This window comes from Sciurus vulgaris, assembly GCF_902686455.1.
Source record: "Sciurus vulgaris genome assembly, chromosome: 9".
Lineage (NCBI taxonomy): Eukaryota > Metazoa > Chordata > Mammalia > Rodentia > Sciuridae > Sciurus > Sciurus vulgaris.
In genome coordinates, this window is record NC_136469.1 from 50,410,847 (window position 1) to 50,436,725 (window position 25,879).

A 25,879-nucleotide genomic window follows, 5' to 3' on the forward strand; every position below is an offset into this window, starting at 1 on the left:
CAGAATAAAAAACAGAAACTTCTCCAATACCTGGAGATTAAATAATACACTATTATATGATGAATGGATAACAGAAGACATCAGGAGGGAAATTAAAAAATTTTTAGAAGTAAACGAGAACAAAGGCACATCATATCAAAACCTCTGGGACACTATGAAAGCAGTAGTTCGAGGAAGATTTATTTCATGGGGTGCATTCAACAAAAGAAGTAGAAATCAACAAATAAATGATTTAACACTACAGCTCAAAGCCCTAGAAAAAGAAGAGCAGACCAACACCAAAAGTAGTAGAAGACAGGAAATAGTTAAAATCAGAGCCGAAATCAACGAAATTGAAACAAAAGAAACAATTGGAAAAATTGACAAAATAAATAGTTGGTTCTTTGAAAAAATAAACAAAATTGATAAACCCTTAGCCACACTAACAAAGAGAAAGAGGGAGAAAACTCAAATTACTAAAATTCAGAATGAACAAGGAAATATCACAACAGACACGAGTGAAATACAAAACATAATTAGAAGCTATTTTGAAAATCTATACTCCAACAAAACAGAAAACCTCGAAGACATCAACAAGTTTCTAGAGACATATGAATTACCTAAACAGGAACGAGGAAGACATACACAACTTAAATAAATCAATTTCAAACAATGAAATAGAAGAGGTGATCAAAAGCCTACCAACAAAGAAAAGTCCAGGACCAGATGGGTTCTCAGCCGAGTTCTACAAAACCTTTAAAGAAGAGCTCATTCCAATACTTCTCAAAGTATTCCATAAAATAGAAGAGGAGAGAACCCTCCCAAACTCATTCTATGAAGCCAATATCACCCTCATACCTAAACCAGACAGAGACACATCAAGGAAAGAAAATTTCTGACCAATATCCTTAATGAACATCGACGCAAAAATTCTCAGCAAAATTTTAGCAAATCGCATCCAAAAATATATTAAAAAGATAGTGCACCATGATCAAGTGGGTTTTATCCCAGGGATGCAAGGTTGGTTCAACATCTGGAAATCAATAAATGTCATTCACTATATCAACAGACTAAAAGTTAAGAATCACATGATTATTTCAATAGATGCAGAAAAAGCATTTGATAAAATACAGCATCCCTTCATGCTCACAACACTAGAGAAAATTGGGGTAGTGGGAACATTCCTTAACATTGTAAAGGCCATCTATGCTAAGCCCATGGCCAATATCATTCTAAATGGTGAAAAACTGAAAGCATTCCCCCTAAAAACTGGAGCAAGACAGGGATGCCCTCTTTCACCACTTCTATTCAATATCATTCTTGAGACTCTAGCCAGAGCAATTAGACAAACCAAAGAAATTAAAGGGATACGAATTGGAAAAGAAGAACTCAAACTATCCCTGTTCACTGATGAAAGGATTATATATTTAGAGGAACCTGGAAATTCCACCAGAAAACTCTTAGAACTCATAAGTGAATTCAGTAAAGTAGCAGGTTACAAGATCAATGCTCAAAAATCCAATGCATTTTTATACATACGTGATGAATCTTCAGAAAGAGAAATAAGGAAAACTACCCCATTCACAATAGCATCGAAAAAAATAAAATACTTGGGAATCAATCTCACAAAAGAGGTGAAAGACCTCTACAATGAGAACTACAGAACACTAAAGAAAGAAATTAAAGAAAACATTAGAAGATTGAAAGATCTTCCATGTTCTTGGATAGGAAGAATTAATATTGTCAAAATGGCCATACTACCTAAAGTGCTATACAAATTCAATGCAATTCCAATTAAAATCCCAATGACGTACCTTACAGAAATAGAGCAAGCAATTATGAAATTCATCTGGAAGAATAAGAAACCCAGAATAGCTAAAGCAATCCTTAGCAGGAAGAGTGAAACAGGGGGTATTGCAATACCAGATCTTCAACTCTACTACAAAGCAATAGTAACAAAAACGGCATGGTATTGGTACCAAAAGAGAAAGGTAGATCAATGGTACAGAATAGAGGACACGGACACAAACCCAAATAAATACAATTTTCTCATACTAGACAAAGGTGCCAAAAATATGCAATGGAGAAAAGATAGCCTCTTCAACAAATGGTGCTGGGAGAATTGGAAATCCATATGCAACAGAATGAAACTAAACCCATATCTCTCACCATGCACGAAACTAAACTCAAAATGGATTAAGGACCTCGGAATCAGGCCAGAGACCCTGCATCTTATAGAAGAAAAAGTAGGTCCAAATCTTCACCTTGTTGGTCTAGGATCAGACTTCCTTAACAGGACTCCCATAGCACAAGAAATAAAAGCTAGAATCAACCACTGGGATAGATTCAAACTAAAAAGCTTTCTCTCAGCAAAGGAAACTATCAGTAATGTGAAGAAAGAGCCTACAGAGTGGGAGAATATCTTTGCCACTCATACTTCAGATAGAGCACTAATCTCCAGAATCTATAAAGAACTCAAAAAACTCTACTCCAAGAATTCAAATAGTCCAGTCAACAAATGGGCTAAAGAAATGAATAGACACTTCACAGAAGAAGATCTACAAGAAATCAACAAACATATGGAAAAATGTTCAACATCTCTAGTAATAAGAGAAATGCAAATCAAAACCACCCTAAGATTCCATCTCACCCCAATTAGAATGGCGATTATCAAGAATACGAGCAACAACAGGTGTTGGTGAGGATGTGGGGAGAAAGGTACACTCATACATTGCTGGTGGGGCTGCAAATGAGTGCAGCCACTCTGGAAAGCAGTGTGGAGATTCCTTAGAAAACTTGGAATGGACCCGCCATTTGACCCAGCTATCCCACTCCTTGGCCTACACCCAAAGGACTTAAAATCAGCATACTACAGAGATACAGCCACATCAATGTTCATAGCTGCTCAATTCACAATAGCCAGACTGTGGAACCAACCTAGATGCCCTTCAATTGATGAGTGGATAAAGAAACTGTGGTATATATATACAATGGAATATTACTCAGCCATAAAGAATGATAAAATTATGGCATTTGCAGGCAAATGGATGAAATTGGAGAATATCATGCTAAGTGAGATAAGCCAATCTCAAAAAACCAAAGGACGAATGATATCGCTAATAAGTGGAGGATGACACATAATGGGGGGGAGGGAAGGGTTAGTGTTAGGGTTAGAGTTAGGGTTAGGGAGGGGGGCAAGTATGGAGGAAGGAAGTACTGTATAGAGGGTAAAGAGGGGTGGGAGGGGTGGGGGGAAGGGAAAAAATAACAGAATGAATCAAACAACATTACTCTATGTAAATTTATGATTACACGAATGGTATGCCTTTACGCCATGTACAAACAGAGAAACAACATGTATCCCATTTGTTTACAATAAAAAAAAAAAAGAAAACATTAGAAGATGAATAGATCTCCCATGTTCTTGGATAGGCAGAATTAATATTGTCAAAATGGCCATACTACCTAAAGTGCTATACAGATTCAATGCAATTCTAATTAAAATCCCAATGGTGCACCTTGCAGAAATAGAGCAAGCAATTATGAAATTCATCTGGAAGAATAAGAAACCCAGAATAGCTAAAGCAATTCTCAGTAGAAAGAGCGAAGCAGGGGGTATCCCAATACCAGATCTTCAACTCTATTACGAAGCAATAGTAACAAAAACGACATGGTATTTGTACCAAAATAGACAGGTAGATCAATGGTACAGAATAGAGGACACGGACACAAACCCAAATAAATACAATTTTCTCATACTAGACAAAGGTGCCAAAAATATGCAATGGAGAAAAGATAGCCTCTTCAACAAATGGTGCTGCTGGGAAAACTGGAAATATATATGCAACAGAATGAAACTAAACCCCTATCTCTCACCCTGCACAAAACTCAACTCAGAATGGATCAAGAACCTTGGAATCAGACCAGAGGCCCTGCATCTTATAGAAGAAAAAGTAGGTCCAAACCTTCAACTTGTTGGCTTAGGATCAGACTTCCTTAACAGGACTCCCATAGCACAAGAAATAAAAGCTAGAATCAACCACTGGGATAGATTCAAACTAAAAAGCTTTCTCTCAGCAAAGAAAACTATCAGTAATGTGAAGAGAGAGCCTACAGAGTGGGAGAATATCTTTGCCACTCATACTTCAGATAGAGCACTAATTTCCAGAATCTATAAAGAACTCAAAAAACTCTACACCAAGAATACAAATAATCCAATCAACAAATGGGCTAAGGAAATGAACAGACACTTCACAGAAGAAGATGTACAAGCAATCAACAGATATATGAAAAAATGTTCAACATCTCTAGTAATAAGAGAAATGCAAATCAAAACTACCCTAAGATTTCATCTCACCCCAATTAGTATGGTGATTATCAAGAACACAAGCAACAATAGGTGTTGGCGAGGATGTGGGGAAAAAGGTACACTCATACATTGCTGGTGGGGTTGCAAATTAGTGCAGCCACTCTGGAAAGCAGTATGGAGATTCCTCAGAAAGCTTGGAATGGAACCACCATTTGACCCAGCTATCCCACTCCTTGGCCTATACCCAAAGGACTTAAAATCAGCATACTACAGAGATACAGCCACATCAATGTTCATAGCTGTTCAATTCACTATAGCCAGATTGTGGAACCAACCTAGATGCCTTTCAATTGATGAATGGATAAAGAAACTGTGGCATATATATACAATGGAATATTACTCCACCATGAAGAATGATAAAATTATGGCATTTGCAGGCAAATGGATGAAATTGGAGAATATCATGCTAAGTGCCATAAGCCAATCTCAAAAAACTAAAGGATGAATGATCTCGCTGATAAGCGGATGAGGACATATAAGGGGGGGTAGGAGGGGTTGGCATTAGGATTAGGGTTAAGTTTAGGGTTAGGGATAAGGAGGGTGGTAAGAATGGAGGAAGGAAGGACTGTATAGAGGGAAAAGGGGGTGGAAGGGGTGGGGGGAAGGGAAAAAAATAACAGAATGAATCAAACAAGATTGCCCTATGTAAATTTATGAGTTTTAATTAAAATAAATAAATAAATAAAAATTAAAAAAAACGAAAAAACAATACCAAGGAGAGGTATATTTGGGCCATAGGGTGGTTCCATTTCTAGTCTTTTGAGGAAACTCCATACTGATTTCCACAGTAGTTGTACCAATTTACAATTCCACCCACAGTGCAGAAGTATTCCTTTTTCCCCACACCCTCACCAGCATTTAATATTATTTATATTCTTGCTGCTTGTCATTCTGACTGGAGAGGAACTCTCAGTGTAGTTTTAATTTGCATTTCCCTGTTTGCTAAAGATGTTGAACATTTATATTTGTTTGCCATTTGTATTTCTTCTCTTGATAAATGTCTGTTTAGTTCATTTGCTCATTTATTCACTGGGTTATTTGGGTTTTTGGTGTAAAGTGTTTCAAGTTATTTATGTATTCTTGGTATTAATCTTCTGTCCTAAGATTAGCTAGTAAAGATTTTTTGTGATTCTGTAGGCTTTTTCTTCACTCTTTTAATGGTTTCCTTTGCTGTGCAGATATTTTTTAATTTGATGATATCTCATTTGTTAATTCTTGTTATTATTTACTAAGTCCAACTGAGGAAGTTGTTGCCTGTGGCTATATGTTAGAATGTTGATCCTGTTTTCTTTCAGCAGCTGCAAAGTTTCTGGTTCAATTCCTAAGTGTTTAATCCATTTTAAGTTGACTTTTGTGCAGGGTGAGAGATAGGAATCTAGTTTCATTCTTTTATATATGGATATCTTATTTTCCCAGCACCATTTGTTAAGAGTCTGTTTTTTCTCCAATATGTATTTTCAGTTACTTTGTCAAGGATCAGATGACTATATCTGTATGGGTTTGTCTCTAGGTCTTCTATTCCATTAGTCTGTTTGTCTATTTTTTATGCCAGTCACTCACCAGGCTCTTTTTGTCACTATAGTTTTGTAGCATAATTTAAAATCAGGTTTTGTGATGCTTACAGCATTTTTCCCCACTAGAATTAACTTTGGCTCTTCAGGGTCTTTTATTCTTCATGCAAATTTTAGGACTGTTCCAAAAAACCCACTTTAAATAAGAGACACACACACAGGTTAAGAATAAGAGAATAAGGAAAGCATACTATGTGAACATTAAACACAAGAAAGAGGGTATGGCTATATTTATTTAAGAAAAAGTAGACTTAGGAACATGAAAATATTATCAGGGATAAAGAGCAAATTTGCATAATTATAGAGAGGTGAATTCATCAGGAATATATAATAATTGCAAGTATGGATGCACTCCAGAACACTGCAATGAAGCACAAGAAATAAAAAATATTTGAAGGGAGAAGTGACAATCTCCTCCCCAAACCCATCATACTGGGAGATTACAAGACTCATCTTTACATCACTGGTGGGAAAAATAACGAAATTCAGCAAGTATAAGAGAAGACTTGAATAAGATCATCAACCAACTGTACCTAACTCATATTTACAAAACTTCTGCACTGGACAATAGCAGAATACAAATTCATTTTAAAAGCATGTGAACCATTCACCAAGATGAATGATACTTTGTTTCTGAAACATGTATCAATAAATTTAAAAGGATAGCAATCATATAATATCCTATGACTACTATGGAATTAAATTAGAAACAGTGACAAAAAGATATCTGGAATAACTCTGAATATTCTCAAATATTAGGAAACAATTCTAAACAAACAATGGATGAAAGAAGAAATCATGGACTGGGGGTATTGCTCAGTGGTAGAGTGCTTGCCTAGCATGCATGAGGCCCTAGATCTGACCCTTAGTACCACATATACATTCAAAAGAGAAATCACAAGAAGTAAGAAAATAATTTGAACTAAATGAAAAAAAAATCACAAATTAAAATTTGTGGGATGCAGTAGACTAGTACTCACGGGGAAATATATGGCTTTAAATGCTTTTATTGGGAAAGAAGAAAAGTCTAAAATCTGTAGTCTAGTTTTTACATTCCAAAATAAGAAAAAGGAAAAACAAATGAAATCCAAAATAAGTATAAGGAAGAATATGTTGAAGAGAAGAGAAGAACTAATGAAAAGAAAACAAATAATACAGATAATTAAACTATAAATGTTGTGACCAACTTCATGTCAATATATTCACTGATTTAAATGAAATGGGAAAATTTTTTGAAAGGTGTACTATTACAATGTTGATTCAAGAAGAAATGGAAAATCTGAGTGGCCCTTATCTGTTAAATAAATTAAATTAGTAATTAAAGCCTTCTCCCAAAGAAAATTCTAGACCCATATTGCATCTTATTTAAGCAAGAAATATTACAATTCCACACATGCTGTTTTAGAAAATGAAAAACATTACATTCGTCAACTTATTTTACAAAGTCAGTCTTACCTCAATCCCCACACCAAGCCATGACATTACAAGAAATGAAAGTCAAATTTAATCACAATATATTCAAAGGACCAGAAATCCAAGGTTGGTTTAACATTAAAACCAAACAATGTAATTAATCATATATACAGGCTAAAAATTAAAAAAACATATGATTACCTACATAGTTGTTGAAAAAACATTCAACATAATTCAGTATCTATTCATAATTTAGAAGCAAAACCTGTCAGAAAGCTTGAAATAGAATGGAAATTCCTAAATGTGACCCAGGTTACAGACAAAAAAATTCTGAAAATAATATCAAGCATATTATTGAAAAACTAAATCTCTCTCCTAAAATATAAAATAAAACAAGACTGTTCATATCCATCATTTCTATACTAGTTACTATCTCTTAAAATTTCTAGTCAGTGCAACAAAATAGGAAAAAGAAATAAAAGGCATACATCTGTTTTATTTGCAGATAATATGGTTGCATACATAGAGAATTCTAAGAAATCTATCAAAAAATTTCTGTCAGGTTAATGATTGAGTTTAATAAAGTCACAAGGTACACTCTCAATACCTAAATATTAGTTGTTTTCTAAGTACTTTCAAGGTTGAGTTGAAATTAAATTTTGGAAAACTGGACCACTTTAAATTATATCAGAAATATGAACTACTTAGGAACAAATTTAAGAAAACCTGTGCAAAACCTATACAAAGAAAAGTACAAAAACATTACTTAGTCACATTAAAGAAGGTCTCATAAATGGAGAGATACACTATGTTGATGGATTGGAAGACTCAGTATTGTGAAGATATGAATTCTCTCATTGTTGATTTACAAATCCAGTACAATATCTACCAAAATCTCAATAGGTTTTCCTATATAAATTGACAAGCTGGTTTTATGATTTTTTTAAAGCAAGGACAAAGTTAGAGGACTTATATTACCTGGTTTCTCAACATATTATAGAATTATAGATTTCAAGAAAGTGTGGTATTAGTATGAGAACAGAAGTTCAGATCAGTGGACCAAGAAAGAGAATCAAGAAGTCAACCCACACATATTGTTGGTTCAGTTTTTACAAAGTTGCCAAGAAGATCTGATGAAAGGAAATGATAGTCTGTTTAAAAAAAAAAAAAAAAAGATTCTGGATATCCACATAGATGCTGTTATGGTTTGGATCTAAAATGTCCCCTAAAGGCTCATGTGTTCAAGGCTTTGTTCCCAATGTAGCAATGTTCAGAGTGGAGCTTTTGGGACATGGTTGGATCATGAGGGCTCCATCCTCATCAATGGATTGACCCATTGCTGTATTCATAGCTGAATGGACTATTGGGAGGTAGTGGAAACTATAGAAAGTGGGACCTACTTGAAGGGAGTGGGCACTTGGGGGCATGTCCTTGGGGTCTGCATTTTGTTCCCAGTCCCTTTCTTCCCCCCTTCCCCTTTCTGGCTACCATGAGGTGAGAAACTCTGCTCTATCCCATGTTCTTTGCCCTGATGTTCTGCTACATCATGAGCCCATAGCTATGGGGCCAAGTGACTATGGACTGAACCTTTGAAACTATGAGTCCAAATAAATCTTTCCTCCTTTATTTTTCTTAGGTATTCTGTCATAGCAATAGAAAGTTGACTAACACAGATATCCACATGGAAAAAAGGAATCTTGTCCTGTATTTCATACCACACACAAATTTAAATGAATCACAGGTCTAATATTTACAAAACTAAAACTATAATATTTCTAGAGGAAAACCTAATAGAAAATCTTAGAAAATGTTAGATTAAGAAAAGATTTCTTTTAATAAAAGATTTCTTATTGAAATTGGCCAAATGATATTATTATATTGTGTGCATGTATGAATATGTAACAACAAACTCCATCACTATGTACAACTATAATGGATCAGCAAAAAAAATGTGTGTGGGGGGGAGAAAAGATTTCTTAAAACACTGAAGGCATGAACCATAAAATAAAACATTAATAAAATGGATTTCATTTGAATTAAAATGTTCTGATCTTCAAGATACTGTTAAGCAATTAAAAGGCTAGTCACACTTGCACCACACATGTATGTCAAAGGACTTTATTTCAGAACATATAAACAATTCTTCTCATTCAACAATAAGAAAACACTTAAAACCATTTTTAAAATGGGTAAGATTTTGAACAGAGTATTAGTTGGGGCCTGTTTGGCAAGCAGCTATTTCCTTGTCACTGTAAACTGTTGACTTGAGCAGTAGCTGCTTGACCCTTCTGGTCAACTGGGATCTGTTTTTCCGCAGTGCTGAAGCAGTCCTACCCTGATGGTTCCCATGGCATCTGCTCAGTGTACCTCCTTCAGTGTATCCTTCGCTCCTTTGATTCTGTAGATAGATTAAATTTCTAGTCACTGTGCTTCTGACTCCTTTCTTCTTTATAGAATGAGATTTTAGAAATTCATGTTATTCTTTCACCCAAACCCTGTTCTGTTTCTGACTCATCAGTTAGTTTTGACTAGCCAGCCACAAGGGATACCTACTGATGGACCATGCCCAATTTTGTGTGCTGAGATGCCCGTGACAGAAAGCAACAGGGAGATGATTGCAAGAATTGGGCAAACTCTCATGCTACCTCCAAGCATAGGGCTCTTCTAACTATGGCAGCAAATTACCAGCCCCTATCCTGTCTTTTCCACAACTCCAGAAACCTCTTCCTCCTTATGATTCACCAGTTAAAGGAAGCTCCAAGAACCTTGGCAGTGGTTTGAATCTGCAGTCAGCTCCCCAATTTCCTACAGCTGAGTTCCTAATTCTTTTGCGCCTCTGGGCCGGACTACAAATCTTTCTCTAGTTAAGAATGGTCAGATGACTAAGAAAGGGCTGGTGCAGTAATATTAGGATTTGATAATCCAAACTCAAAAATATACCCTATTAGCCAGGACCCACTCCCCAAACCCTACTCTGAAACATGATTCTTGTTGGTGGCTTCTCCTTTAAAGTCTCTGGCAGGAGGACTGGGAAGGAGCTTTCATGGGCTGTCTCTCACTGATCCTGCTGTAGGATAGGATAAACACACAGAGGCCATAAACTTAAATTCCTTCAGGAAGGATGCTTAAATGACTGAAGGTGGTGAGGCTGTCCAACCTAGGTTTTCTACACAGAAAGACGGGGTCACAGAGTATGTATGGGGTGGGGCAGGAGGATGTGAAATTTTAAGACTGTCGGATTGCAAGGAGAAGGTCTATAAGCTGCATTTACACAGCCCTTTTCATCAGATTGAGAAAGTGAAACTCGCAGGGTGTGAAGGATGACGGTGGAGGACTGATTGGAAATGTGGTGAGTGGAAGAAATCGGGCCCTCCCGAAGGAGGCCGCTTCCACTCAGCTCCAGATGATGCCTGCCAGTTGGCAATGAGGACAGTTGCCAGATCTTCTGAGTTTTCAGAAGATGGAAATCCAGATTCTTTTTTTTTTTTTTTTAAATGGGAAATCTCCTATTTTTAAAACACTGTGTGGGCCAAACCAAACACGTTTGTGGGCTGGATTCAGTCTGCGGCCTACCATTTTGAGACCTTTGATTTATGGTCCTCACAAAACATGACATTTCTGCTCCAATTTGTAATCTTGAGGCTCGTTATTTCCAGACTCAGTTCATTCTCTGCACTTCACCTTCCTCTTTCACTCCTCTATTATTTACACACGTCTGACCCACCCTTGAGATTAGAGATTCTCTTAATGGTACAACTTGCCTCTTTCCCATGTTTTATCTCCTCCATGGTTACTACAGTGATTAAAGTAGCGCAGCACTAGTTTAGTGTTGGTTAAACAACCGTTTGTTTAATAATTCATTTTCAAAGCTAGTCAGAGGAAACTTGAAGCTCTACTTGGGGTCCATTCACTGAAACTCAATTTGCCAAACACCAAGTATCTGAAAGCCATTTTGGGATTTCTACTTTCAGTAACAGTCGACTATAATTCAGCCCAACTTCCTTGCAAAACAAACTAAAATATGTGGATACAATAGAGAAAACATGTTATTAATAGCCCCAAAGACCTAACAAGACAGGGAAGAATTGCCCTGAGAGGATCAGAAGAACATAAAAAGCATAAATTTGTGCACTGGTAAATCTTTTATCCTGGGGGAGGGCATTTGTTACCCTTAAGAGGTGACAGAAAAGAGGAGGAGGAAGAGATCCTTAAATGAGGTGGCCCTGGAGAGTAAGTTGAAGAGGTTAAAAACTTACCCATCTCCTCTGGGCTGAGACACTCGCTCTTCTTTCCTTGTCCTTTCCTCCCCCTCCTCATCCTCCAGCTCTGCCCACTAGCATTAGATATTTGACCTTTTGGGGGAAACAGATGAACAGTGCTTTGGTCTTTAGAGAGACAAGTAGAATATGGGCTCAGAAACCTCGTCTCCCTTTTCCCTGGGACGGGTCGGTGATTTAGCTCTCCCTACCCAGTGTCCTCTTCTTGCAACTCCCTCTGATGAGGTGAATTCTAAGTGAAATGATTTCTTGAAACTGCTGTTCATGGAGCTGAACATTAGCACCACTCTTATGGTTGGCACCTGACCTTTCCAGGGCCTCTGTTTGGATATTCCAGATATTGTCCTCATGGCATGAAGGGGGTTCACTGGGCCTAGGGCATATACCCACACAGTTCCACTTCCGTGCTCCCCTAGAACCCCCAACTGTACCAAATAGTGCCAAGGCCCATTTCCCAAGCCTCCACTGGCTTCTTCCTCAGCCCCATCCTCCAAAGGGCATGTTGTACCATTGGGATGTGCAATCATATGCCCCACCCCAGGAATGAGATGGGGAAAGGGGGTGTGTGTCTGTGTGTGAGTGTATGAATGGGGAATGAATAGGTATAGATTGGCCTGGTGTTTTGGGTGCCCAGGAGACCCTTTAAGGTGCTTGACTTTAGGACTCAAAGCAGATTACTGAAAAGAAACAAACTATCAGTCATTCTGGGAACTTTGTCAAACTGGGTTTGTGTAAGGCTGACCAGATTGGACTTGTTACTATGACAACAAGAGAGTAGCTAAGTTTGATGAAAAAATTGTACCTAACACCGGACTTGTAAGACCTTGGAGTCCCAAATCAGAGAAAATTCCTGTTCAGGTGCCAGATGTATAATAAATGCCTATAAAGTGGGTGGCCTGGAGGTCTTAATTAATGAGGTGATTACAACATAAAGGCTGCCTGGACCTTCACCTACAGCCCCCTGCCAGAAACCTCCTGGAACCATGCTCCCTCTGCCTGCAGAGGTTTCTGTCCAGTGCTAACTTCTAGGAATTTACTTCTTTATGTCTTAGATCCAGGCACTCTAGTGACAAGAGTAAGAACATGCACACCATGTTGACAATGAGCTAAATATCCCATTAATTACGGAGAATAATTACAGTCAGATGTAAGTATTCTTTGAGATGTTAACATGCTCCAGGAAAAATGATAAACTTTTCATAAAAAAGCACTTTTCTTGAATAATAATTGTTTTAGGGATATTGAGATATCATGCCACACACACTATCTTGGGAGAAGTGAGTAAAGTTTGTTTCAGAAAAATTTCCCCCTAAAAAGTGAAAAATTCTCATTACACATTACATTCTACTTCTTTTGTATACATATCTGGGGTAGAACTGTTAAAGGGGTGAGATGCTAATCTTAATTTCTTTAATGTTTTCTTTCCATTGGTATAAATGGAAATTAAGAGAAAAAAATTTAAATTAAGATAAAATACACATCACATTTAATTAAAAATTATAAACCATACAATTCATTGTCATTTAGTGTATTCACAATGTTGAATAACTCCAACTCTGTCTAGTTTCAAAACTTTTTTATTGCCCCAGAGGAACACCTCCAAGCCCATTCAGTAATCACTCCCCATTATCCTCTTCCCTCATCTCCTGGTAACTACTCATCTGCTTTCTCTCTCTTTAGATTTGCCTACTCTGGATATAAGAGCCATATAATATGTGACCTTTTGTGCTGGTTTCTTTCACTTAGCATAAGGTCTTTGAGGTTCATCTAATTTGTAGCATATATCGGTAATTTGTTTCTTTTTATGGCTGAATAATATGGTATTTTATGTAGATAACAAAATTTATGCATCCATTCATCTGTTGATGGGTGTTTGGGTTGTTTTTTCCTCTGAGTTATTATGACTAATGCTGCAATAAATATTCATGCACAAGTTTCTGCCTGTGCATGTATTTTCATTTCTCTTGCCTATATACCTAGGAGTGGAAGTACTGGGTCAAATGACAATTCTACATTTAAGTTTTTGAGGGACTGTCAAAATATAACTGAGTTTCATGTTCTCATTACCTTTGAATTTTAAAGTGTCTTTTCTTGTCACAGCTTTATTGAGATATAATTCACATACCACAAAATAGTGCACAAGTTTTTCAGCATAGTCACAATGTTATATAATCATCACCACAATCAATTTTGGAATATTTTCATGTCCTAAAAAGCAGTCACCTCCCATTCCCCTCATCAGAGTAAATCTGCCTTTTCTCTTTGTAGAATTGCTTATTTGAGTATTTCATATAAACTAAATCATATAAAAACTGGTCTTTTGTGACTTCTTGCAATTAACATAATGTTCTCAAGGTTCATTCATTCTATAACACATAAAATACTTCATTCCTTTTTATGGTTCAATAATATTTCATTACAGGTGTATGTCCTATCTTATTTATTCATTCATCATTTGATGGCCATTTGAGTTGTTTACTCTTATGTTTATCAGGCACATTGGTGCTATTAACATATGTGTGTAAGTTTTCGTGTAGACATATACTTTTAATTCTCTTGGGTATATGTCTAGGAGTGGAAATACTGGGTCATATGATAACTATGTTTAACCTTTTGAGGCACTGCACAAAGTGATGGTATTTGGAGGTAGGGCCTTTGGGGAGGTAATTAGGTCATGATTGGATTTGTGTCATTAGAAGAGACCTGAGAAAGATCCCTTGCCTCTTCTGCTATGCGAGATTATAGTAGCAGATGTTTTTCTATGAGGAACTGTTGCTTATTAGCCACTCAGTCTGCGGTATTTTGTTACAGAAGACCAAACAAAGACAATGGCTAACACTTGTTATTATCCATCTATTAAAAAAGTAGTCACCTTAGTGGGTATGAGTTGGTATTTACTGCAGTTTTGATTTGCATTCTTCTGACAATTACTGATGTACATTTTTCACGCATTTTGGCCATTTTTATGTCTTCTTTGTGAGAAATGTCAATTCAGATTCTTTGCCCATTTTTAAATTGGGTCATCTGTGCTTTTATTACTTAGGCATAAAAATTGTTTGTATTTTCTAGATGCGAGTTTCTTATCAGATATGTGATTTGGAAATTTGACTGCCATTGTGTGGGTTGTCTTTTTCATGTTCTTCATGCTGATCTTTGAAACATAAAGTTTTTTTTTTTTTTATTTTGATGAAGCTCAATTTACTTTTTTCTTTTATTGTTTGTGCTCTTGGCATTGTATCTAAGAAATCATTGCCTAAACCAAGGTCCTGGAAATTTACCCTAATGTTTTTTAGGGATTCTTAATTTTAGCTCTTACATTTAGGTCTTTGATTATTTTGAATTCATTTTTGCATATGATGTGAAGTAGGATCTAAATTTATTCTTTTACATGTAGATATTCAGTTGTCTCAGTCATGGTATCTTTATATTATTTTCTCTAATAATCAGAAAAATTTATCCACAAGTAAGTTTTCCTGCTGTATTTTCTGCTGATGATACCATCATTCTTATACAAACTTGGAACCTGAAATATTCATTCTCTTTCTTTTCCCACTCTCCATCACTACTTTCTTCAAAAAAGCTTTGTGATTTCAACATCCATATAGATGATCTTTCCAATCCTCTTGTGTCTCAAATTTTTATTTAACCTCTGTCTTTACTGACCTTGTCTTATGACTTACTTCAGTCATTTGTCTCAAAGGTCATATTCTTTTTTTTTTTAACTAACATTTTGTATTTATTCATTAATAAAAAAGTGCATAGTACAAGCCATTTATCCCAATCCAAACACTCAGTAAAAGATTAACAATAAACCCTGGATGGCACAGACATAATTTGTTTGGCATGATTTAAACATTTAAAAACAGCAATTTACATTTAGTACATTACATGACCACTTTTGCTTTAACAAAGTAATCATCAGACATGGTAACAAATACATATGATTTTTCATTTAGAAATATTATAAGACTAACCCTATTATTACAATAACAAAGTTTAACCCATTAATTGTAAACTCTTCATTTTTCCTTCTTCAAGTTGCTGTTTTGTGTCTTAAACTGTCAAATTTGAGCACATACCTATTTAGAGTGACAGACTTACTTTTATTCATAATAACAGATTTTCAATGTTCCTTTGAAATTTTAAGACATTGATAATTCCATGTACAGTGTCATATCACATAATACAAAGATACTAACAGTAACCATGGAGTACTTAAACTAATGGGTCTCAATTAGAATTAGAATTAGCTTACAGAATTATCTGAGGGAACTTCCAAATAATAGTAATGACAGGCCTCCTTCAGACTAATTATATAAAAATCTCCTGGGGTATGGAGCATATTTCTAATATGTCACCAGAGGTGAGACACACTGCCCTAGGTATTGCTGTGACTTTAATCTTTTTTTTATATCAGTATTCTACTCTTCATTTGCTACCTCCTATTTTTCCATCTTATTGCTTTGAATGTTCTAACTCCAACAAATCTGCTGGGATCTACAATCCATTTATCCAACCATCTTTTCATTGTCTCCCACACCTCTGGTGTCTATACTTCCTTATGTTGTAGTCTGTAATGTTGGTGTTCCCCATTGAATTATTCCTCCTTGTGTACATGTGTCCTTGTAAAAGAGATCCGAAAGAGATTTCTGGCCCCTTCTGCCAAGTGAGGTTACAGTAGGAAATGACTTTCTATGAGGAATGTTGTATATTAGTCACTGTTCCTTGAGAAGAAGCCCAGTTACCCTGATGGAGAAAAGTTAATGAAGCATGTATCCTATAAACTAGAAATATAGCTGTAGTAGTTTAAAAACATGTCCACAAATTCTTTGATGCTCTTCCCTTCAAGAGGTGGGGCTTAATCTTCTCTTCTTGAGTAGGGGCTGGATTTAGTGACTCACTTCTAATGAATAGAATATGGGGTAAATAAAGAGCATGTGATTTCCAAGACTAGGTTATAAAAGGCATTGTGACTTCTTTTTTATCTTCTATGGGATCTCTTCCTCTGTGGGGGAAGCCAGCTGCAATGTCAAAAGAACATACATGCAGTCCCTTGGAAGGACTCAAGTGGCAAGGAACAGAGGTTTTCTGACAACTGCCAGAGAGAAATTAAGTCCTTGTGTTAAGAGTAATGTGAACGAGCCATCTTGGAAAATCTTCCAGTCCCATTTAAACCTTCTTGTGCCTACAGCCCCAACTGGCATCTTGCCTGCAACTTCATGAGAGAACTTGAACCAGAGCCACCCAATTATGCTCTTCTCAAATCCTGGTTCCACAGAAAAAATAGAATAATAAAACTTTGTTATAATCTGCTAATTTGGGGGGATAATTTGTTATAAAACAAAAATAAGTGGAGGAACTCAAATCTGTGTGAAAGTAGATATGTATTTATAACAATATTTTTAGTGGCATCACTTAAAGTGGGGGGAGGGAAGAACAAATGGAGACTACCTAGAGATCCATCAAAAGGAGAATAGATAAGCACTGTGGTACAGTCATACAATGTTATGTGTACAGTAGTAAAGAAGTCTGAGCAGTTACAACTTGAACAAATCCCTCAAATACAATGTTGAGGAAAACAAGCAGTACACTTATATCAATGCTACATTTAATAAACGGGAAGTGTTTTGGACAACTTCTTCCCTGCTGTGATTAAAGGACCCGATCACAACTGTAGTATTTTGTTAATGTTAACGTCACCTGCCATCTGAAGGAGCTGTAAATTCTTAATTCCAACAATTCCTGACTTCTTTTTGGGTTAACAGTGTTGCCTTTGTTTATCTATCTCCTTTTATATTTACTATTCTCAATAAGAAGCCTGATGGTAACTGTCACTCTGAATGGAATGCAACAATGATACAAAATCTACTATCCATAGTACAATTTTATTTCCTTACAGTTCCTAATGACATTTTCCTCACTATCTTTTAGACCCTCACCTGAAGTCTCCTATAAGGCTTGAGGTGTCTACTAACAGATATTTCTAGGCTCAGAGTTTTGCTAATGCTATCTTTAAAGTCTTTCTACAAGGCTTTGCATGTTTGTTTTGCAGATAGTGCCAACTAGTTTTCTAAAGTGCTTGTGAAAATTTACATTTCAACCAACAGTGGGTGAGTTCCAGTTGCTCCACATTCTTGTATGTGTTTGTTATTGTCTGTCTCTTTCATATCACCATTCTGATGGGATAGTAGTGGTATCATATGGTCGTTATGGTTACAATATGCATTTTTTCCTGATCACTCATGGGGCTGAGTGCATTTTAAAATGTTTACAGGCTATTTTTAGTTTCTGGAACATAAAAATGCTTACTCAAGTCTTTGCTCACTTTTCTGTTGAGTTTTTGGATTTTTCTCATTGATTTGTAGGAATTCTTTTGTAGTCCTTTTTCATTTCTGTATTTTGCAGATGTCTTTTCCCATTCTGTGGCTTCTCTTTTGGTTTTAAAAAATGTAAATAAAAGTTTTTAATTCCTTGCACTACGATTTATCAGTCATTTCCTCTGAGGGTAGTTCTTCATGTGTCTTAAGAAACTGCCTACTTGAAGGTCATAAAGATCTTTTTCTGTATTATCTTCTGAATGCTTTATATTATCACATTGTATGTTTAGATCTATACACTGTATCTTTTTAATTTTGTGTGTTCTATGAAGAAAGGATTCATTTTCATTTTATTCTATATGAATGTACAGCATTATTAACAGAAACTTCCATCTTTTCTTCATTGCTCTTTAGTGTCATTTCTTTCCCATTTTTGGTGTCTATGTGTGAGCCTGTTTCCAGGCTTTTTAAATTCTCTCTCTCGCTCTCTCTTTTGGTTGAATTTCTACCCCTGAAGCAATACCAAATTGTGTTGATTACTATGCCCTTATATTTAACTATCTGATACAGCCATATCTTCTTTTTGTTCTTCTTTGTAGAAAGAGTTTCAGCTAATCTGTCATCTACACATGAAATAAAATTATTCTTTATATTTTTTGAAATATTAAAAAAAGATGAGTGCATGAACATTCATAGTAACATTGTTCACAGAGCAAAATATTGGAAACATTCCAAGCATTGACCAACTAGTGAATAAACAAGTTGTGTTATATTAAACAATGGAATATTACTCCATGACAAATAAATGAAAAAAGTTACACACAAAATATGGATAACTCTCAAAAGCACTATGTTGTATAAAAGATACTAAACACATAAGCAGATAAACTATACGCTTTTATTTATATGAAATCCTAGAACAGGCAAAACAAATATAAAATGACAAAAGACACATCAGTTGTTGTCTGGTGCAGGGAATTCTTCATATTATACAATAGCCAAAAGGCTGCCCCGATGCTATTCTATTCTCATGAACTGAATATGACTGAAATCATGGTTTGTATATACAGGTGCCCCAGAGTATAAGGAGGGCTTTCAGTTTCTATGACCAGTAAATTGACACTTTTAAAGTGATAACAATAATAGCATCAATTAGAGCTAAAGTGTCTACTGCACTTAGCAACTACCAGGAATTGCAACACCTTCTCCTACCTTCCATTTATTCACAGCAAAAGGTCCTCAATGGTCAAGCATTGCCACCCCTATTTCACATAGAAAAAAAACCGAGGCACAGATAAGTTCAGTTATTTATTCAAAATCCCACAACTATTAAATGGTAGAACAGCATAATGAACCCAGACAGTTCAGCCTTGGAATCTGTGTTCTTCTTTATTTGTACTGAGGATTGAATCCAGAGGCAATTTACCACTGAGCCACATCCCCAGCCCTTTATGAGACAGGCTCTCACTAAGTTGGTTAGGGCCTCACTAAGTTGCTGAGGCTGGCCTCAAACTTGTGATCCTCCTGTCTCAAGACTCCTGAGTTGTTGGGATAACATGTGCTACCACGCCTGAGTCTGTGTTCTTAATCATGAACTGACTCAATGATACAAATGTGTTCTGTGTATATATAGCATTACCCTAAAAAGTTGATTGGGTGAGTTCAGTGAAAAGTTGCCTCTTGTTTGAGTTAGTCATATAGTGGGGTTTCTGTCTTGTTATTTAAGGTTTGAGAAAAAAATATCACCTCCTCCCTCCAAATAAACAAACATAAAACGGAGTGCACAGAGGACTTGGATTTTGGAGGGTGTGCATCATCCAGATTATTGGACTCATACACTTGTAAGCCCCTTGCTTAACCAGGCTTGTGTAAATGGGATCAGTTCCTTGATCTGACTGAAAGAGAATTTTTCAGCTGTCACTAAGAGCCAAATCCTTCTTTTCTGCTCTTCTGGTCTGAAAGATATTTATAATTTGTTTGTGATTTATTGAAATTTGCCTGGCTGTGAGAGAACCACATCTTGTAAGCTTCAACTTACTTAACCCTTCACTGCCTGCTCCATCCCTTTGGGGAAACTCTCTTCCTAGAAGACATTTCTGTGAGGTTGCCCTGCCCTCTGAAGTTTAAAAAATAGCACACATAATGCCACACATAATTTATTCAACCATTTTCTTTATTAAGGTACTTGGAGAACACAACAGGTGGTGTGAACATACAAAGAGGGCCACAAATCCCCTCTTACATTTGCTTCTGTTTGATAACTTTGGTGGTGAACACAGGTTAAAGCTGTGGCTTTGGATAATTAATCAGCTTCCAAAACGAATGGCACCAAAAGAATTTCTAACCAAACCAAAATATTTTTCTTTAATGTAGTTAGTGTCTACCTAAAACAGCAGAACAAATTATCCCAGCAACTCATGTTGGTTGATAATCTTTCTAAATACATGTAAAACATCTAACTTTTGAAATATGTGCTCGTCCTTCACATTTATTCTGTATGTCCTTTATTGATCAGCTTATAGAGGGATTAGAAGCAGATGATGACTTTTTTTAAAGCTAGTGCTTCTACTCACCTTTAAGAAATCTTTTTTTTTTTTTTTTCTATTTTCTCATGTTTGTATCTTTTGCTTGTTTTTCTCCTTTTCATTCCCAGGTATCTTCTTTTTAACTTCAACTTCTGGCCATGCCCCTCTGTCAGAAGTCTTTGTTTCTTTTTATTCTGGGGACCTGGAGATGGGTATCAGGTGTACTATGGTGATACTGAGTCCTGGGTCAAGATTATGACCATGCGTGCATTAGATGGGAGGAGAGATGAGAGTATCTGTACTGTTGGCTGGTTTATTGTTTCTGAGTTGCAAAATGAAAGGCATGAAGAAAATAGAGCATATTGTTTTGAGTTTAAAATGTCTCTGTAGAGGGCATCCTAATTTTATTTACATGACATGAGAGAAGGCATGCTCTCCAATCCTTTCCCAGGGAGCGTGTCAACAGAATAGAAACCCATAAACATTTGAGAGGCAGGGATTTAATGCTATACAGCCTGCTGGAGTTATGAAGCATTTGGGTGGTTCCAATACCACTTATAATGCCACAGCAGATGAAGATTGATTTCTTGTGATTTTTATTACATTAGTTTCTTTTGCTGTTTGTAACAGATTACCACAAACTCAGTGACTTAAAACAACACAAACTTACTAATTGTAGATCTGATGGTCAGAAGTCCTAAAACCAAGGTGCTGTCAGGGCTGTCTTCCTTTGGAGGTTCTAGGGACTGCTTGCTCCTCATCCTTTCCAGCTTTTAGAGGCTGCCCACGTTTCTCATGACCCTCTTCTAGCTTCAAAGCTAGCCTTCTTCTTCCTCTGACTTCTGCTTCTGTCATCACATCTCCTCTCCCTCTGAGACTCTGCCTCCCTCTTATGAGGAACCTTATGATTGCATGGGCCCATCCACATAACTGAAGGAAATCTCTCCATCTCTCCCTCTTATGAGGAACCTTATGATTGCATGGGCCCATCCACATAACTGAAGGAAATCTCTCCATCTCAAGATCCTTATTTTATCCTTATGCTTATGTTCTATTGGAGACTCTGTTTTGCCATGTAAGTCAACATTTTCACTCACAGGGTTTGGAGATTAAGACACAGCCATGTGGGGTGGGGGTAGTCCATTGTTCATTCTCCTCACCACATACCTGTTCTTCAACCAGCTGTTTGCCTTTTACTACTATTGAGAGCAGTTGTAAGCAAATTGGAGTCAGCTGGACTATGGCAGTTTTGGAGCTATTTTTACCTTTTTTGAATCCTTCTGCACATAGAAACCAAAATAACCATGCTCTGATGGATCTACCGAACAACACAGGTTCAAACTCCCAGAGCTTTGTTAATCCATGCATTCTTTGTGCATGATGCAGAGAATCTACTGGGTTTGATATCTTAATGCTAATGGCTGGTACATTTCTGGGGTATTGTGCCCACCAAAGACATAAAGCAAACCTAATCCTTGGGATAAAGCTCCCAAATCCACAAAATTCCAACTCTATCTCTCTACTCAGATCTGATAGTTCTGAGAGCTTGCAAGAGTTGCTAATACGCCTTCTCATGACCGTTTCCACAAAGCATGCCATAAGAACATTGCTCCATCCAAAGTAAATGTAAAATCCACTGTCAGCATTTGGGTGGAAAATGACTTTTCTTCTGAAATTTTAAGAGAGTGGTGCCTTGTCCAAAATAAAAGCTCTTTATTCTCTTTGTCTCCATAATTTATAGCAACTGGTGTGGATAATGAGGGAAAGAACGGGCAATGAGGCTGGTGGGATGCAGGCACCAGGTGGCATAGGTGAGGGGGCCTTAAATGAAAACAAAATACAATGGGCAATATTAAAGGAATTTAGGTAGACAGGGAGAGTAAGGCAAAGAAGTCAGATATTATTAGTTCTTTATTTTTACTCCTCTAGGAACACTGGATGGATGGGAGATCCATACTGAGATGGGCAATAGGAAAAAGAGCATATTTTGGAGGTAATATGTAGTAGGTCAAGTGAGACAGCCAGATGGGGCTGGCAAACACACAGTTGGCTGTGTGGGACTGAGGCTCAGTTGGTTTGGACTTGCTATATGAATGTATGACTTATCAGTGTAAATAAGGTAATTAGGGGAGAGTATATGGCATTAGAGGACAGTACAGCATAAGACAGAAATCCAAGGAGCACCAACATTCAGAGGATAGGTAGAAAAAAAAGCCTGCAGAGAAGACTAAGGAATGATTAGAGAGGCAATGGAAACTCAGAAAGAACTGACATATTAAAAATTTATACCAGGCTGGGAGTGTAGCTCAGTGGTAGAACAAATGCTTAGCATACATGAGTCCCTGGGTTTAATCCCCAGTACAAGATTGTGTGCTCACATACACAGATTTGTGCCCATTCCTTGGTCCTACTGTTGGATATATGTCTAAATACAATGACATGTAACTTGAAACTTGTTTGTTTATATATAAAACAGGGACAGTAATTCTTCATTTGGATCACAGGGTTATGAGGTTCAAATGAAAAAATGTGTTTGAAAATATTTTAAAAAGTGTTACAACTGTGGCTCTCAAACTTTTGCGAGCATGGTTTGTTAAACCACAGATTGCTATGCTTCTGATTTTAGTAGTTAGTTTCTGACTCGGAAGATCTGGAGTGGGATCGCCAGAATCTGAATGTTGCATAAATTCTCAAGTGATGCTAATATTATTGACCTGGAACCATCCTTTGTGAACCACTACGTAATACAAATGTCAGAAATTATCATTTCAACTTTATAGCAAAAATCAGTCTTCCCTCATGTTGACTGTTTCATCCCGTAATGAATTTGAAATTTCCTTATCCCATTTCATACCTAGCAATATCTGTTTACACAAGTGAGAAAGATCAGCTTAGTATTTTGTTGAATGCTTACAATCGTGAGGTCAAGGAACATGGGAAATATGTGATAAGAAGGAACTCTTCAGGATAATTATATTTTCCCCAAAGTCTATTAGATGCAAAATGCTACTTGTTACCAACTTTAAAAATCCCATTAGAGACCCTGTAATTTGATCCAGAGGGAACAGCGTGAGGAGAAAGTAGGGGAAGAGGAAAAATTGACCTCATTCCTGAGACATATGTGTGCCTCAACACTCCCTTATTCAATCCCACGAAGCAGGGAATCAGGAAAACGCATTAGCACCCTAGTACAGAGTAGGAACACAGAGCTGGGGAGAGACAGCATCGTCAAGACAGAAGGAAACTGGGGGAGGGGAGAGAAAACTTCCCCTCCTCGGAGAATCTGCTGCCCCGCAGGGGAAAGGAAGGGAAGTTGGGAAAGGTACCACAGACGTCAACCAGACACTGCCTCTGGGCATGTGAGAAAGTGAAGAAGGAGGTTCAATGAGGCACTAGGGCGAGGTGGGCAGAGTTTCTGCTGCTGCTTTTGAGTGAGGACCAGAACTAGAGCGTACAGCTTCACTCCTTCTCTTCTGGAGGCCATTTCTCCATTTTTAACTGGGAAAAAGAGGGGGCGCTGGGCTGGGAGGGTGTAAGCAGAGTGGCCTCCATCAGCACAGCGGACCGGGATTCGGCCCCCCCAGGCCAGAGAGGTGGCTTTGGGGGACGCAGAAGTTACTGCGCGGAGGGGGGAGGGGCTGCCAAGCTCCTCTCCAATCAGGGTGGCTGCTCCAGCTATTTGCATACATTATGCTAATAATGGACCTCCCGCTCCGCTCCCACCCAAGCTCCCCGCCCCCTCCGGGGGTCTCCCGGTCCGCCCCGCCGGCTGGGCGAAGGTGAATACATTATGCTAATGAGGCGAACTCCTGTTTTGGCTTTGTGGGAGGGGGGCTCACAGCCGCAGGAGCTGCGGACCGGACGCCGGCGCCGGGAGGGGGTCGGGGGAGGGACGTCGCGATCGGAGCGCGCGCGCACTCACACACACACTCGCACACGAGCATCCCGAAGGATATTTAAGGCTCGCACACGCGAGGCTGAGGAGATACTTAGGGCAGCCGCGACTTGCGTTTGCTTCTTGGGTTATTTCGTTTTCCTCTCTACTCTCCCCCTTGGCCACCCTTCTTGAGCTGCGCTCTCCGGTGTCGCTCAGCCTTTTTGCCTTGAGCTGAATCCAGGTGGGAAACTGGTCGGTGTGCGGAAAGACACCGAATAGGTAGAATTAAGGCAAACTATCAGACGCAACAGGTCCAGAGCTCGGCGGGGAGGGAGAGCAGCGGCCCCTCGCCGCGCCCGCTGTCCCCCGACTCTACACTGCAGCTCTCAGGGACCTCGGAAGAGGTGTCTGTTTTTGAGGGTTAGGAAAGCGGGCTGGGTGGGTTTCATTTCGCTTTTTACCCCATCGCCACCCTGTCCCTGGACTGAGGGGCTTTTCACTCTCAACTGGGAGGAGAGAAGGAAACGGAGGATGGTCCATGTCCGCTGCTCTCAAAGCTGAGCAAAGCGCAGGTCCATCTCCGCGCCCTGGCTCCGACTCCACCAACTAGTTGTGCAGCCACAGAGACTGAACTTTAAAGGAATCGTCCTTTTCCTCTCCTTTTAAGATTATTGGAGGAGATAGAGGGTGGAAGGCGAAGCCGAGGCAGCCGACACAATGCTGGTGAAGAAGCATGCAGGGAAAGGAGGGGTACGAGAGCCTGGATCCGAAGACCCGAGCCCCTCCGGGCAGCGTTGTGCCCGTACCATGCCCCAGTGCACGGCTCTGGCGACCCTGCTATCAGTGGTAGCCGTGGTTTCTTGTCTGTACCTTGGGGTGAAAACCAACGACCTCCAGGCTAGGATCGCCGCTCTCGAATCCGCTAAAGGGGATCCTTCTATTCGTCTGCTGCCTGATACCCTGGATCAACTGAAGGCCATGGTGCAAGAGAAAGTGGAGCGCCTTCTGGCTCAGGTGTGAGAGGCTGGGGTATTTTGCACAGGTGTGAGCCTGTGTATAGGACTAGACTTTACCCTTACAGTATGCATACTTGATTTGATTATGTGCATCTGCATAACGCTCACTGTAGCATATATTTGCATGTATGCACCTCTCTTGATATATCCAATTCTTTATATTTTACCTTCTCTCGCTCTTTCTTAATGTTTGCATGCCAAACAGGTGTGGAGGTCTAAAAGGGGAAAGGGTGGCCAGAATGACAGGAGGTCATTTTATCTCTAGTTTTCTGGAGGCTGATGTAATTCTTTCCCAGTTGTGTGGAGAATATTTCTTGCAGAGATAACATCTGTTTTATCCTTCACATATTATAAGGTTAGGGCCATAGTTGTTATTAATGCATAAAAGTGAAATAATCATATAATTTAAATCAATAATTTCACCTATTGGATCTTTTTATACTAAAAATTAAAAAAAATTTAAAGTAGCTTTATCTTTAGGAAAGGTTGCAGTGGTCAGGTATTCATGAATGCAAAACCATTGGAGGTGAGAATT

At 38.1% G+C, this 25,879-nt stretch overlaps 1 protein-coding gene across 1 annotated transcript in view; it reads left to right on the forward strand.

Moving 5' to 3' along the window:
- Positions 1 to 24,438: 24,438 nt before the first annotated feature.
- Positions 24,439 to 25,879, forward strand: part of COL25A1 (collagen type XXV alpha 1 chain) — a 453,979-nt gene continuing 452,538 nt past the window's right edge. Inside the window, exon 1 of the mRNA XM_079153601.1 lies at positions 24,439 to 25,342. Coding sequence (XP_079009727.1) covers positions 25,046 to 25,342 — 297 coding nt within the window. The 5' untranslated portion in view covers positions 24,439 to 25,045. The remainder of the gene's footprint in view (positions 25,343 to 25,879) is intronic.